Below are 17,046 nucleotides of genomic sequence, written 5' to 3' on the forward strand. Positions count from 1 at the left end.
AATGCTGGCAAGATTAACTGCCAATTTACAAAAGTAACAGAAGACTAAGTAAAGTTTGACTCGCCATACAGATATACTCAGTATTTGTAAGAGTGGCCTTTGAATAGCCTATTTTAACAACAAAACAGTTATTTTTAATCTTTCTTTACTTTGTAATACGAAAGTCAAAACCGGCTTTTCACTGGGCAGCACGTACGCAGGGGTCCTTAGCCTAGCAACGGCTGTTGCGTTCCTGACAACGAGCTGCAGAAAGGAAAACAAGCAGACGGGCGGCTGGAGGAGAGTGACGTCATCTGAAGAGTCCCTGCGCACCAGCGCCATTGAGTCTGCTGCGCACCTATCTCTGGACGATAAAATAATTTAAAAACGCACAAAAGTATTACAATTAAATAGAAAATAATAATGAAAAAAAAAAAAGAACGTGGCTAGTATTGCACCACTGTTTTATGTGCTCATAGCCAGCTACAGGCTGCTTGAACCACCTACTACACAAGGTAGGCTATAAATTGATTTCATTCCGTTTTACCTTTCTGGGTCCCTCTCAGTCAACCTGTGCACCAGTGCTGGAGGAAGCCTATAATATAGTCTGTATCTAAGGAATGTTTTAGGTGCAAATATACTGTTGTCATGCTTTTTTTTTTTTTTTAAAAAGTGAAAGTTGCATTTTAAAAAAACGTATTATGCCAGACAGTCATATTATTATTATTATTATTATTATTATTATTATTATTATTATTATTATGCATTTGATGAAAATGAAAGTTATGAGAGTTATAACAATAGGCCGTCTAAAGAGGTGGAATTAAGTAGGCTGTTTTATGCTGCTCAACATGTTTCGTTGTAGTCTAATTTATATGGAGTTAGGAAGTTTAGTCAATACCAAATCAATATAGGCTACCTATGTGTAAAAATAATTTTAATCAACGGGGAACACCATAGATCCCTCGGTAGTGCTAACTATAAAAATGATTAAAAAAAAAAAAAAAAAAAAAGTACTTCTAAATTGTACCAAACGACAGTACTTCAGCAAATATACGTAAGTCACCTCCACTGCTGCGCACTTTACACTGCAGCATTTATCTGCCTGTAATTACAGGCTACACTCTCCCAGTTATTTTGTTGTCCACCAGATGTCGTGTGTGATTCACACAGCGAAACTGAGCTGACATGAGAGCTGATTAGGAATATCCCTGTGGCCGTCTACTGTTCTCAGGTACTTCAGATGCAATATTATAGTGACTTGTGTGATATTTATGTACTTTAACATTTCTGTTATACTCCTGCTGCACACTGATGTTTCATCTAAGTTGCTGCATCGTTCCTTTTTATCTTTTAAGCAGGGAGGATATATTTCTGCTATTAAATGCTTTGTGTGAGATTAAAAATCATCCTGTTAATAATTTTTATCTTCTCCATGTGGCCAAAAGTGTCTATTCAGTATTGATTTGATAAAGGTTCTGTGCTGTCAGGCAGGGTCTCAGAGCAGAGCAGTGAGTTTCAAGTGGTGGCTGAAACGCGCATCCAATGAGCGCCTCCAAAGACTTCCCCCGTAAAAGAAGATTGTGTTTCCATATTTTTACGCATGACGAACATGCATGAAGTCCACAGAAGGCAGCAGTCGACTCAGCATACGCAGGTGGAAGATGGGAGTGGGTCATGACCAGAAGGAGTTTTCTCTGAGTGGACTCGTACGACCTGCATTGTTTTAGAAATCGTGCGTTTTGGATTATGCTCTTCATCCTGATCTGTGGCTCTCATCGCTTCCACTGAGCTTGCGGATTCAATTTCGTTTCATTGTCTCTGTTGGTCATTGCATTCTTTGTTGAATGCAAACATCGTCATGTTGATCAGAACAACTTTTCTCCTCTACTTTGTGGTCTCACTCTTAAAGCTTGTTCGTTGCATGGAAAGTGAACTTTGCTTCCCGGTTAGATTGGATAACGATGACAAGAGGGATTTTGACAACGACGTGGATTTCCTAAATGGAAAATGTGTCCTAAAAATTCGAGCTTTCCAGCTGGAATTAGTCATCGATTTACACCAAGACTCTAATTTCATTGCCCCTTCCATTTCTAACCAAGACGCAGTGTGGCTTCCGAACACCGATGTGACCACTGACCTGAGCCGGTGTTTTTACTCCGGATATGTGAACGCTGACCGATATTCATATGCTGCTTTAAGTCTCTGTAAGGGTTTACACGGTGCGTTTGGCTACCAAGGCTGGGAATATTTCATCAGCCCGGCAGAGAATGACACCAGAAGCGCAGAGAGTGTGCACGTCATCCGGCGCAGAACCAGCAATAACCTGAAGCTCAACTCAACCTCTAGGTGCGCAGTGGACAGCGACATAAGCCTCCAGGTTGCACAGTCCTTGGAGAAATACAAGCAACTGGCAGACTACGATAATGTGACCGAAACGATGCTGAAGAGGATGGGGAGAGCCAAAAGATTCGCCTCGGTCCCCAGATACGTGGAGACGCTCGTGGTGGCGGACGAGTCCATGGCGCAGTTCCATGGAGATGACCTAAAGCACTACATCTTGACACTGATGTCAGTGGCAGCGAGGCTGTACAGACACCCAAGCATTCTTAACTCTATCAGCATTGTAGTTGTAAAGATCCTGATCATATCCGAGGAGGACAAAGGGCCCAAGGTGTCCGGGAACGCAGCCATGACGCTGCGGAACTTTTGCACTTGGCAAAAGAAGATGAACAAAAACAGCGACAAGCATCCAGATTACTGGGACACAGCTATTCTTTTCACTAGACAGGTAAAAACAACTTTATTAGAGCTCACGTCACAGGGATTTGGGGTAACAGCAAAGGAGAGAATGAGCTGGTAAGCGCAATTACGCACAGAAATGCGCAAATATGTTTTTTTGTGTCACCTTATTAAAAATAATTAGGAGGAGGAGGAGGAAAATACAACATCCATAGAAACTATGTGTATGTTTGCATGACTTTGGAAAATAGCAGGTATACTGTATACTTTACATGAGAGGCTTCCCCTCAGAAACTCCTGCTGTCAGTTAATTGGCTTGCTCTGGAAACACACTCTCCACCTCTGCTGAACTCATGAAGCACTCACTCAGTCCACCAACAGCATGCAGCTTTGACACTGAGGGTGGGTCACAAAGGAAATTACTTGAGCTGAACAGAGCTCTAGTTTTGATTGTTCTTTGTGGATCCTCAGAGAGTAGTTTTACAGACTTGGAATCCACCTCCATGCTTCTCAATGCACTCCCAAATATTTAGCAGATGACACATGGTCAGAAATGAAGTCATTGTTCAGAATGATAAAATTAAGTTGATAACTTAAGCCAGCAGATGCATATTTAGTTGCTGAAAAAGATACTGTTTAAGCAATGTTCAGTCTCCAGTCAAAGGGTATTGTCTTAAAGCCTCCTCATTGGAATTAAAGAGCCAAAAGTGACACAAGGTGAGTTACTAATATCACCAACATGACTTTGTACATTATGGTATCAGGCCACAAAAAAGAATTATGTTATACTTGAAACTGCATCAATTTTAACGAGAGCCAGTGCCCTCAGGGATGAACTATAGTCGGAAGTGTCTTTTTTCTCAGCCATCCTCCTCCAGTTGTGGGTTTTCCAGCCCAACCCACCACCTTGCCTGCTCCTCATTAAACAGGCCCCCGAAGGGAGGAGGATGGAGGGACTGAGGGGCGTGGTGGTGGCGGTGGTGGTGGGGTCTTCTATGTATGTCAGTTCTTGTTTTTGCTCCGCCTGCTCGCTTCAAGTCTGAAACAAGCCGCTCCAGGGGGTCAGTGCTGCACAGTTACAGTCGGTCATACACTTCCTCTGTCATTCATTCTTTTTGCTGTCAGGGTTGTGCTTTTCCAGTTTAAAACACCACAAAGACTGTCAGTATTTTCCATAAAAAGTATTTCAAATGCAAAATCTAGAGTGCTACCAGGTTTCTGCTCCACGTGCAAAGTTGAGGTAATAGACTCTGCAGCCAGGTTAGTCGACCCCATTCAACTATATTGGACCTGCCCACTGTGAGTCATGTGGATTTCATCTGCTATATAAAGCGGAAAGACAGGCGTCAAGGGATTCCGTCACTGCTTTAGTTAACAAATTCCACGAAATGAGTGACCTAATGTACTTAAATCTGAGGTTTGACAAACTGTAACAAGAATTGTTTTGCAGAAAAAGCCACATTTACCAGAAAGAGTCAAACAAAGAAAATGTCTTGGCCCTAACCCGTATGTGTGGAAAAACAGATTCTTGCAGATGGAATTATTTGCATAAATTGTGCAAGAAAAACAGAATGGCCATGAATAGGTAAATACTGTCACGCTGTACACAGCATTCAAAGTATACAACAACAACAAAAAAGTGATCAACTTTAAGTAGTGCATTAACATCTCATATAGCACCATCCATCAAACCAAACCTCTGTTTAGAAACAACAACAGGAACCTACAGCATTCGGGGCCACTTTACCTCTTACTGTCAATTCCATAATATTGAATCAATCAGAATGATCTCTCCCTTAGAAAGCACCACAGAAAATATTTTTTGGCTTACTAACATTAAACATCCAAGCTTTCAGCATTTCAATGGCTCAGTACTATATGACAGTGGTAAATATCATGAAATTGCATGTAAAATTGCAGCCCAGTAAGTCATCAAACCACCCATCAGTCCATTAGAGGATACCTTGTCAGTGTCCCGTTTTACCTCGCCTAGGCCCTAGACTGTATGTAAAAGTGGACTTAGCTTTCATGTCTGAAATGTGAGGCCAATGTAGAAGTTTCATAAAGTGAAATACCTCCGAGGGCCACTAGAGATTGGCTCCAAAAAGGGCTCTGGCTCCAAACTCCCATGCAACTTACATAGTCAATACAATTTTTCCACGAGTCATTTATGTGTTATTTCCTAAAGTCCCTTCTTCTTGTAGGTTTTCTGGTAGTCTATCTGAAAATAATCCCATCATTAATTAGATATTAGGACTCAAAAAGCGGTAAATTTGGAGGCGTGTCTGTTTGATTGACAGGCCAGTGGTGCAGTCAAGTTTTCGTTATCGATAGGTGGAGCATAGTGTCCTCGGGACTTTCACCGAGGAGATCAGGGTTTAAGTCTGTGAGGAAGCTTTTTCTACACCTATGGGCTGCAAAACGTGACACTGACACAGTATCCTGTAGTGGACTGAGGGGTGTATTCCGCACTCAGGTGTGATAGGGTCAGGTCTTGTTTATCTAAGACTGACTGACAAATATTTTGTGTCAAACCTTTTGTCATTTAGGTTTTTAGCATGCATTCCCAAGCCTCCCAGACTCAAGATACTCAAGGCTTCTGCACACGTCTTCTGGTAATAGCGCTTTCCACTCAGCTAATCAGGAAAGGTAAAAGATTTAGACAACCCTGTGAATACATGACATGGTGACACAGTCAGCGTATTTGTTCTGGTTTACCACTGCTTACAATGGGCCTTAAGTGCCCATCCATTGTCTGCTGTTTACCAGCCCAGAGTAATTTTCTAGGTTTTATGAAGACCAACTCGGTGTTGTCCAGAGGCAGCTGTGGTCGTCTTTAAACTCTACAGTCAGCATGATTAGTTGTGTAAAGAATGTTGCAAGTTTACTCGGTTCATTAAGTTACACAGAATGTTTATTGTATGAGACGCTGCCAAAAGATTAAATCTGACTGTAAATCTGTTGAAATGCGTGATTCCCCTGGGAGAGAGGAGGTGGTTGTACTTCAGCTCATATCTTGTTTGTCTTTACTTATATGATAAATAATGGGCTGAGGAAGAAAGGACTTCACCCAAGTATGTCCGGATGTCATCAACCCTGTCTGTGATACTGCTGAAATCAGACCAAAAACTCAAGGCAGTACTTTTAAATGGTGCCTCCAAAGCACAAAAGGTGAATAATGGAAATCGGTACACAAAATAAAATGGACATATTTCTTTGCTGAGGTGTTTTTGAATGGCAGAAACACCAAAAAATGCAAAGGTAGCCGACAGATGTGCGAAGTAGGTCATGGCAAAGAACACATAGTCACGGCTGTTTCTTCTCCCCTGTTCGTCTTGCTGTTCTTCTTTTTTTTTTACTTAAATGGCCCAAAAGTTCAGATGTCGTCTGCGCACATGAGCACATCTGGACTACATTTGCACTGGCCAACAACTGTGGTTTTGTGGTTTATTCTAGGAATGATTTGTCATAGCACTCGAGGTCTTCACTTGGCCCCTATGTTTTATGGTTACATTCAGTGCAGCGGAGGATTGGAGGGGCTGTGTGACATTAAACCAGCGCTGTGCTCTATCTGTAATAGCTAACCGCCGCTGGTTTTCTGTGTTTCTGGCTATATAGACACAGTGGTGTTTAGGGACCGGGCAGATGGGCGGCTGCTGCCGGAGTTGTCCTGTGATTAGGAGGTTCAGATCCAAATGGATGCTCGCTAAGATTGGGTTTTAAAACCCTGTGGTAGAGAAATAGGTCATCTGGAAACTCTGCTCTGGCATGGAAATGTTATGGTTGGGGACAGTTACATTACCTCATAGAAGAAGGTGTGCTCTAAACACTAGTGCCCTCTAAAAAGATTTAAAGACTGGGTGGTGGAGAACTTTGCTTAAAATCTCTAGAAAACAAATCTTACTGCAATGACACCAGGACAACATGAAGGATGTTTTAATAATCTTACTTTGGTAAATTGGGTGTTTTTTTTGCTGGTAAAATACCATTATAGTCAGACAAATTAATTGCTGAGGTTAGGGAACAAGGTGACATCACTACAAAAAGCCAGACAGGGCAAGAATCAGGAAAAGTAGCAGACAGGTTTCAAACAAACTCCAGTCTGCAAGAGAAAAACAGAGACCAATGATAAAATTATAATCCAAACCGTCTGTTGCACACACTATAACTGAGGGCACACAGTTTCTCTGTGCAGTCAGGGACTGTCTTCAGTTTTTCTGTGGTGTTTTTTTTTTTTACCTCCAAATAAAGTAGTTTGACCTGAAATACCAAGATTTCAGCCTCATTAAACGTCAATGTTACCTTATCCACAGAACACAGGGAATCTCTAGACGAGTATAACATTATAATAATGGATAGAAATGATGCTCAAATCTATCAAAATGGTGACTAAATTGTAATAAACTTGAAAATAACCTTTAATGCAGCTATTTAAAAAAAAAATTGTTTTTACCAAATGCCAAACAATGTGAAAGGAATCGTTCGTAGTGAACCTAAAGAGAATCATCGAATGTATCTGCAGCTCAGTGCTTTATGGAGGTTTATAATGTGTTTCAGCTCACCATGCTGTTTAGCTGACCAGCCCACAATTTTTTGGCTCACTCCCATTGCTCTCATAGCATCACTTTTGGCTGCAGCAGGCAGCTTTTCAGTGAAAAGGCTTTAAAAACACCCTGCACACTTTGTTCCTCAGCACTGCACAGCAAACACACACGTTTAGCGAATAACGAGGAAATATAGTGGCGTATTTAGCAACCCAAGAGACAAACACCGTATGTCAACCAATGACAGATCTAATAGACAGCGAATATTAGACTCTCATTCAACAGGTAATACGTGATAACGATGCTCCATAACTGCTGGCTGTGCAAATAGGCAACTGGTTGCTAACAAGTTTTCCAACTCAACATAAAACGTGATATGTGCCGTCAAGTGAACGAATAATCTGTCACTGCAGGTTTAAATGCCATGTTCACCTGCTTTTACTTTTGATCTGAGACATGTAAATGTTTTTGTCCAGGACCTTTGTGGAGCCTCCACCTGTGACACTCTTGGCATGGCAGATGTCGGCACCATGTGCGACCCCAAGAGGAGCTGCTCTGTGATCGAAGACGACGGCCTGCCTTCAGCCTTCACCACTGCTCATGAGCTTGGTATGACCAGTCAAGACCATCCTTCATTCAATGCACATTAGTACCGTAATGATTTCCATCGTGTTCGCATATGCATTGTCACAGATAAATGAATCTATGTATCCTCTGACATCTTTCTCCCTCTCGACAGGCCATGTGTTCAACATGCCACATGACAACGTGAGGGCCTGCGAGGACGTGTTTGGTAAACTACAAGACAACCACATGATGTCTCCCACGCTCATTCAGATCAACCGCACCAGCCCCTGGTCTCCCTGCAGCGCTGCCATCATCACTGAATTTCTGGATAGTGGGCATGGTGAGTTTCCACGACCCTATCACCCCAGTGTTTGACTGCAAACAGCCTCATGGTGTCTCTGAAGAGGTCTGAAGACAAAATGAATACAGACACACTGAACAGGCATATATAAGGGATCTGAAGGCAGTAGTGCTTAACAAACATGTAGCTAGGTGTTTATCCTCAATGTGTCAGTCACATACTGCAGTTAGAACCTGAACATATGTTTATGATTGTGTTTATCAGTGCATGTGACTGCCATGCTTTGGTTGTAGAAGAGAAAGCTCTTTTTCTAATGTTTTACGTTTCTTATGACATTTTTCTGAGTTACAATCTTCTGATTTCCACTAACTATGCAATAATTTTGGATAACGCAGTGAGAGAATGGGTGAATTTGTACTCCATTTACAGTATGCTTCAAATTTGGCATCTGTCAATATTCTTAGGGCCTGATTTACTCAAGGTTTGCGTGTGTAAAATCACATGCAAATTTTACACCACCCGCAAAAAAAGGTCCCAGCAGATCTACTAAGGACGTGCAGTGAGGATTGCATCTTTCAAATGTGCTATTTAACACACATTGTCCATTTTGCGTGTTGGCCTGAATGCATATGCGATATTGGGCATTTCTACCTGAAGGTGCAAAATACTGAGAGGGAAATGCAAATACATTAATTTAGCACCCGCAATGATATTTACTAAATCTGAAAGTAGAAATAGGAGAAGTGATTGGTGTGCATTTTAGTATGACCGAAAGGAACCTATTAATCTGATGCACACATCAGGAGAGACGGCTGCTCTTATTGTGGTGAGAAGGAGACGCAGAGAAACTAAAGAATACGTAGAGAACGGTGGAAAAACTTTTGAGATGACAGAGGCAGAAATTATTCAGACATTTCGTCTGTCCAGCGATGACATTTCTGAGTTATTGAATGAATTGAATGATGATTGACAGCCAACAACAAGGAGGAGCCACAAAATACCAGCAATTAAAAATACTTCTTCAGACTTAGCATTTTCCTGCCTCTGGGTCGTTCCAGCGTATCGCTGCTTGGATATCCCACCCAGTCCTGTTATTCAGGTGTGCTGTCACGGGTCCTGAATGTGTCCCGCAGAATTCATAGGTAGCTTCATAAGGTTCACGAGCACTCGTGAGACACTGAATGAAACTAATTCACCTGCTCATCACAGAAAGAGCTGGACCTGCTGATCGGTGTTTGTTAGAGGATCTCATCCATCGTTCCTCCTGTTTTATTTGCCGACGTTTTATTATAAGCCATATGTTTTCGCTTAATATCTTGCCATCTACTCATAATTTCATCAATTAATCTTTTTTTTTTTTCCATTGCATTGACTTCCTCACTGATAATCTCCTATATAGTGTTTTGTTCTTGTTATAATTACATTTATTAATTTCAATGGAATCAGATTTCCTTTTCCTTTTGCAGTCGTTCTGTATTTTTCATGGCTGGAATCACTTTAACACACACAAACCTCATTTAAATACAGCGATTTGCACAGGACATTAAAGACGTAATTACTCTTAGTAAATCACTTGCAAAACGGGTGCAAAGTTAATGTGCAAACTTTTGGAAAAAACACGTAATTTAGTACCCTTTATTTGAGATCTTAGTAAATCAGGCCCTTAGAGTACCATGCTAATAGAAAAACTAGCAAAGGCCAAAAAAGAAATTCATTCTTTTGGACACAGATTGTTTGCCAAGTGAGACAGACCACAGGACTTGGCTTCGGAGCAACGCTAAACTTTTATTTTAAAAACTGCCCCCACATCTGTCCCAAATTACAGGGCTTGTTCTGGGGAGAGTCACCACAGTGGTTTGAACCACGAGGTGTATCTGCCCAGTGTTTCCCATGCAGGTTTACTCCAAATAGACAAACTTTTTCTTTGCTTCTCTCTGTGTACATATCAAAGATGATCTGAGAACAAAAGAACAACTGATCCAGAACGAGAACATTTTTGACTTGACAGGGAGTGATTTCTACTTGTAAAAAGGTTCCTCCTGGCCATGTCATAAATCTAAACTTCAAGTGGGGAGAAAAAAAAACAAACATGTTGATACATGTTTAAGGCAATTTTCATGCAGTGCTGCATCCAGAATTATTTGTAACCTGTTCCATTTGTCTGCGCGCAAACATACGTACTGCCAACTATTGTTTTCCATAATTTGCTCTTTGTAGAGAGATTAGGAAGGAAGAGGTGAGGTACAGTTTATTCAGCATTGTACTATCAGGTAATCAGTGTTTTTCTTCTGCCAAATTTGCGTTGAAATGGGAGGAAACTAATTTGTCACCAGTCGCAGCTCATTCACTCACTGCCTTATTATCTGTTGTGAATCCACCGCAACATGAACAGCATAACAAAGAGTTCAACTTCAGGGAGCCCAGTTTTCCCTCCTCACATTACTCCTTTTGGTTGTGAAAATTCCCTATAAGGGTGAGACGTTGTGTGAGGGATAAAAAAAAAAAAAACTTTCTCCTGGAACCTTTTCATCCACTGATGTTGATCTTTCATGTTTCCATGAAGCACATACTTGTCAAACTCGTCCTATTATTAGCCTGTTCTTGGAAAGGTTTCTGTGTTCCCTTTATTCTAAATGGAGACCACACCTTTGACCTTTGCACTGCTTGCTAGCTCCATGACATTTCAAGCTTAAATCTATAAATTAATCTCGAATAACTTTATCCCCGGGAGCCATGCAACAAGGGTGGGATGGAACAAGGGAGGACAAGGTTGTGGGATTTTGGGCAGAGTTTGAGGATGGGATAGGGGTGGGAATGGCTGTGTGTGGGGCGCTCATGCATGTTTGTGTGTGTGTGCCTGTGTGTGGCATGCGGCGTACGCTGCATGCACTGCATCAAGCTGTGCTTTCCCTTCAAAGAGCCCAAATCACAAGGGCAATGGCTGCGCGCTGTGCCCAACCCACATCCCACCCACCCACCCACAACATATTTAATGAAAAGGATAGTATAAATATTGATGCATAAGTATAGATTGCATTGTTTTTGTGATTTTTTTTTCCATGTGTTTGTATTCTTTGGTGAACTTTTAGAAGTTACATCTTTAATCAATGTGTATCAGTGCCTACAGCTGGTAAAAAGAAGTCATAAAAGGTGAGATCAAAAAGTTCCGTGACGGTTCCTGTCATGCACGAACAGAGTGTAGAACAATGATTTGCATGATGCAGGGGGAAGCAATGTCCTTCGGAAGTAAGTGTTCCAAGTTACGTTCCTTGATAAACATCTGCACCTGTGTTACACATGTTTTTGTGACCACTGGTACATAAGCATTTGTGATTTCACCATGGACCTGAAACTAGAGCAAAGAATGCACATTTAATTTTATGTAAAATGTTTGGGGAATAGGAAGAAGTCACGGAGAGCCAATACTGACGGTTGTGTTGTTTTAGGAAAAAAAATGTGCGCATCTTCAACACTCTATAAGTCAGCACATTATCATGGTGGAGAACCAAAGTGCCATTGCTCCATAGTTTAGGTTTGTATCGTTTTCCCTTAGATGCTTTAGAACATCGCAGTAAAACTCGATGTTGACAGTGTGACCCCGGGGTAAAAATTCACAACACACAATCCTGGCAAATGTCAAAGGAACTTACTGTATCTCGTTGCACTCCTGACCTGACGCACCTTCTTCTGTCCCGGACAGAAATGTTTTGCCCGTCTTAAAATGACAATGCAACTCATTGCTTCATTGCCGTAAGCTTAGCGAAGCATTTCAAGGGTCTCCGTTGCCAATATTCTGAATTTGACAAAAAAATTTATGTGCGCTCTCAGCTCCAGTCCATGATGATATCAAAAATGTGCACATAGCAGTGGTGACAAAAACACAGGTGCTGATGTTGATCAAGCAACGTATCTTGCAATACTTACTGTTGAAAGTTATTGCGTCCACCTGTTTGTGTACAACAGAAACAGTCCCGTAACCTTTTGATAAGACTTTGTAAAAGACAGTTGGTGTTACTTCTGTGTGTTGCTTACCGAGTCTCCCCCTTCTAGGGGAATGTTTGCTCGACCAGCCTCAGAAACCGCTTGTCCTTCCTGACGGGCTGCCAGGAGCATCCTACAAACTCGAGCGTCAGTGTGAGCTCGCCTTTGGAGAAGCCTCCAAGCCTTGTCCCTTCATGCAACCACCATGCAGTCGCCTGTGGTGCACAGGAAAGTCCAGCGGCCATTTGGTGTGTATGACTCGGCACTTCCCCTGGGCAGACGGCACCCAGTGTGGGGACGGACAGATCTGCGACCGAGGGGTCTGCACTGACAGACAAATCCAAAATCTGAAGGTAAAAATCCCACATGGACTCGGTTCTTGAAATCAACACATACGTTGACTAGGATGTGATTCATGAAGGTGTACATATATACATTCTTTTGTATTTCCAGGTGGACGGCCGCTGGGGTAAGTGGGGTCTGTTTGGTTCCTGCTCACGCACATGTGGAGGCGGTGTCCAGCTATCTAAAAGGGAGTGTAACAACCCAGTTCCGTCAAATGGTGGTAAATACTGCCAAGGGGTTCGGGTCAAATATCGCTCCTGCAACTTGAACCGCTGCCCTGACACAGGTACGAGTCACTCAAAACACTTTGTCCAATGACATTTTTTTCCCCTCAAGCATTTTCACCTCTCACCTTTTGTACCTGCCCTACTCTCTGTGTAGGTATGACTTATCGTGAGGAGCAGTGTGAGACCAGTGGCCGCAGTTTCAACACTAACCGCATCGCCCACTCTGTGGTGTGGGTACCCAAGTACTCTGGAGTGTCCCCCGAGGACAGATGTAAACTAATCTGCAGGGCTAATGGCACGGGCTATTTCTACGTACTGGCACCCAAGGTAAACAGCAAGGGTACACTTCTTTGCCTGAACACGTTTAAAACTAATCTGACGGGTGACTAGAAAAAAGTCTGTATATATTAGGGTAAGAATTTGAGTTAAGTTGCTTTGAAAGGCCAAGATAACAACGAGTCCTTCTACAATAAACACATATATATATATCAGCCAGCTGCCTCTGCTCTAAGTGCAAAGAGTGAAGGAAGGAATGAAGGAGAGGAAGAGAGCAGTTTATCACTTTCAGATAGCAGGGTGTGGAGTGAGCTTGAGCAGCAGGGAGACAGAGTTCACACTTCAACTCCATCATAGTGTCTGAGGAGGAGTAGATAAGAGCACTCAGGGGACACGTAGCTCTGAATAACAGGGCAGCTGCAGCTGGATATTTTAACCACAGAGTCATGACTGAGGCAAAAATTAGTTTACAACATGTTCCAGGTAAAAATTTGGTTTACAATTTGAACTGGCGTTTGGTTCATATGGTGTCTGCTTGCAAGGGTCTTCAACTAAAGGATGAAAGAATGCCTGTGTCAGGGTATCCACAACCACAGTAGATGAACGCATTGGTCACATTTGCAGACAAACAATGAAGCTGATCTCCACAGAGCATACAGTATTTTCAAGTGATCCATGGTTACTTGTTTGGTTTTTATGTCTGTAAATAGTGTAATTATGAGGGACAATTTCAAAGTCAGTTTTGCCTGCAATTAAAAGTATTTGAATGTCCTGGACTTAATAATGCAAGTAAACTCACATGGACCAAAACATTAGAACATATCTGAGTTTTAATTTTTGTAAATGTGTTGCATTGAGTGTGTGTTGGATGATCTATTCTGTTTGCCTCCTGTGACCTTAAGTTTTTGATGGGGGAAGCTAACTTTGAGGTGTACTTGTATACCCCAGGTTGTTGATGGGACTCCATGCTCGCCAGACTCCACAGGAGTGTGTGTCCAAGGAAAGTGCATTAAGGCGGGCTGTGATGGCAAAATTGGCTCCACCAAGAAGTTTGATAAGTGTGGAATTTGCGGAGGTGACAACAAGGGTTGCAAGAAGGTGTCAGGACTCTTCACAAAGCCTGTGTGAGTAAAACCACATCACCTTTAGAGAATATTGCTGAAGTCATTCTTTTTTTCCCCCTCCTTACGTCAACATGATAACTTTATCATCTTCACTCCAACATTATGACCTCTTGTTTACTGTAAAATGTTTTGGCTTGCAGGCACGGCTACAACTTCGTTGTCATGTTGCCGTTAGGTGCAGCCAACATAGACATTCGTCAGCGAGGCTACAAGGGAAAGATGAGTGATGACAACTATTTGGCAGTAAAGAACAGTGAGGGTCATTACCTGCTCAATGGGAACTATGTAGTGTCAGCTGGCGAGAGGGACATTGCTGTAAAGAGCAGCCTTGTGCGCTACAGTGGCACAGCTGGCCTCGCAGAGACCCTGCAGGCCGTGAAGCCCTTGGGAGAAGCCCTGACTGTGGAGGTGCTGTGCGCAGGCAAGTTAACGCCTCCTCGCATTCGCTATTCCTTCTACCTTGCCCGTCAGGCCAAAGAGGACAAGACTCTGAAGAAGATGGGGCGTGTAAACTCCCACAACAGTGTCCTGGCTGAGGATAGTGTGAAGGAGAAAGAAGTAGCCACCCTGAAGAAGTCTTACAGCAAGGAGGATTCCGCTCATGGGAAATGGATATCCACAGGGTGGGACGAGTGCTCGGTGTCCTGCGGCCGTGGGATCCAGAGGAGGATGGTGCAATGTCTGAGACCGGACGGAAAGCCCGGGTTGGACTGTGACTCTTCACAAAGACCCTCAGCCACCAAGGTTTGTGGAGACCCATGTCCTGAGTGGCACATTGGGCAGTGGTCGCCCTGCTCCAGAACCTGTGGGAAGGGCTTCAAGAGACGACCACTGCACTGCAAAAACCAAACTGGGCATCTTCTCACCAGGGATCAGTGCACTGGCTTGCGTAAACCACAGGAGCTGGACTTCTGTAACCTCAGGCCTTGTTAGTGACTTCAGCCTATAAACTATAAATGTTTTTTTTTTTTGTTTTAAATGGACTGAATTGATTCCAATATGTCTGTCATATGCAGATCTTTCCATCTGCATCATTGGACTGCTCGAAAATGACGGACATTTGCTTGGAAGAACAAGAAAAATGGAAAGAGTCAAAGCCAGAGGCTGAATGCTGGAAGATAGTTTTTTACTGCCATCATTTTGACTTCAAAAGACATTATCCAGGTGTAACTGTGATGCAAAATAACATACAAGAAGGTCAAATCTGATTTTGTCGAATCCCTTGTACTGTCAGTAGATACAGAATATCCATTTGCAAGCAATCAATCTAGTTTACCTTACAAGTCTGGAACCTATTTTGTAGCATACTATTTGTACTGTGCAGGCTTCAAAGTTTTAGTTGGGTCTTGCAAATAAATTAGTGAAGCCTGCTGATAGTCCAAAAAATTACAAATTATTTTTCAAATTGCTAATGTAGCAGCCTTGACATGTATCAGTATCAACCTAATGGACTGAAACGTAATGTCCATTTGCTGCACAATACTTCACACAGAGAAAGATAGTCAGTGCTTTATTTGACATCTTTTATACGTTTTGTTCTTGGTATCGATCCTGAAATGAACTGGATCATATAATTTGCATGGTTGTAGCGATGTCACTGCTACATTGATGATCTTGCCCCAATACTTATATTTTTTAAATTCAGTTGTTTAGCATCTGCAGTGAATCAGGATTGATAAAACATTGGATAGCCTTCCACAGAAACAACCCCAATGGCATTTCTAACATGTTTTACTCCAAATAAACAAACAATACTGACTCAGCCAGCATTTCGACTTCAAAACAAGGAATTTACCAACGCTTTAGAGATTCATTTTCAGATGAAACTAGATTCTGAAGTCACACTGGTGGCTTTTATGAAAAATCGGACAAAAAGAAACAATGACCAGTGGTTTGATCCCTGACAATCATGTGGCTCAGTAATTTCATTCGTCTGTAACCAGCATTACACGGCTCATCTGACATATGGGTTCACTCTGATGTCACAAACATACATGCACATTCTCAGACTGGGTTCAATTCTTGCCTCCTGTGTTCAGCAAGTTTGATTGCCTCCTTCATTTGAACTCAAAGATTGTCTTCACAGTGCATAGTGTTCAGCCAGACATGAAGCCCGTTAAGTCATGCCTGTCTGGCGCAGTTACTGACAATAATTTATTATCAATGAAACGATAGAGCCCAGAGGGAATGTGTTTTCCTGGATCTCCTTGTCCATGGCCCCACAGCCTGAGTGAAGCAGTTCGATGAAATCCTGTAATCCATTATGTTCCCGTTTTATTTTTAATAGGCCACTTTGACCAGTACAACATCCAACTACTGGATGAATGCTGTTGGTTGAATTATCATTCTAGTTTTAAATTCAAATTTTTTGATCAGCTTTTGCACTTTGTACAGCAAAAGAAACCCAATGACCTACATGGGCTGTACTGTATACTATGTATACATTTATTCAGCTCAGTGCAAAAAAATTATGTAAATAATAATTTTTTAATCTTTTTTTTTTTACACAGGCATTTGTAATTGTCTTTGACTTCAGAATATTTATTCCAAAATAAAGCCATTACTTAACAGTTGTGACAGATTCTTTGCATTATTTTCTGTTCTGTAATTATACATAACCTGCTGCTGAGAGACATCTCCTTTTCACTGTTTTTCACATTTATTAAACCTGCAGTAACATATACATTACTTTTATTATAAAGATATTGATTATAGACCCACTGAGATTTTAAAAGTTAAGTTTTACAGATACAAACAAGCTCATATGAACATTACTAGCTGCAATTATATCCTTTCAGCAATTTCAGTGTAAGTGTTGGGTGACAAAACTTAATATTGCTCCATGCAAAACTACATTCTAAAGTTAAGCTGAAGTTAATGGTGCTTCATTAGTCTGAAATAGAAGAATAAGTGGATATTTTGTAAAGTTACTATCTTTTTAGTACTAATTCCTGTTTCTC

General features: G+C 41.8%; 1 protein-coding gene across 1 annotated transcript; it reads left to right on the forward strand.

The window, feature by feature from the left end:
* Positions 1 to 380: 380 nt before the first annotated feature.
* Positions 381 to 16,644, forward strand: adamts15a (ADAM metallopeptidase with thrombospondin type 1 motif, 15a). Its single transcript, XM_069146604.1, has 10 exons — positions 381 to 494; positions 1,131 to 1,213; positions 1,470 to 2,770; positions 7,742 to 7,874; positions 8,005 to 8,172; positions 12,184 to 12,467; positions 12,568 to 12,745; positions 12,841 to 13,013; positions 13,911 to 14,086; positions 14,227 to 16,644. Exons 3-10 carry the CDS (start codon positions 1,841 to 1,843, stop codon positions 15,017 to 15,019), a joined length of 2,835 nt encoding a protein of 944 aa, XP_069002705.1. The 5' UTR covers positions 381 to 494; positions 1,131 to 1,213; positions 1,470 to 1,840; the 3' UTR covers positions 15,020 to 16,644.
* The last annotated feature ends 402 nt before the right edge of the window (positions 16,645 to 17,046 follow it).

This window comes from Embiotoca jacksoni, unplaced genomic scaffold (genome assembly GCF_022577435.1).
Source record: "Embiotoca jacksoni isolate LCO1_2020_lvr unplaced genomic scaffold, fEmbJac1.0.p SCAF_13, whole genome shotgun sequence".
NCBI lineage: Eukaryota > Metazoa > Chordata > Actinopteri > Embiotocidae > Embiotoca > Embiotoca jacksoni.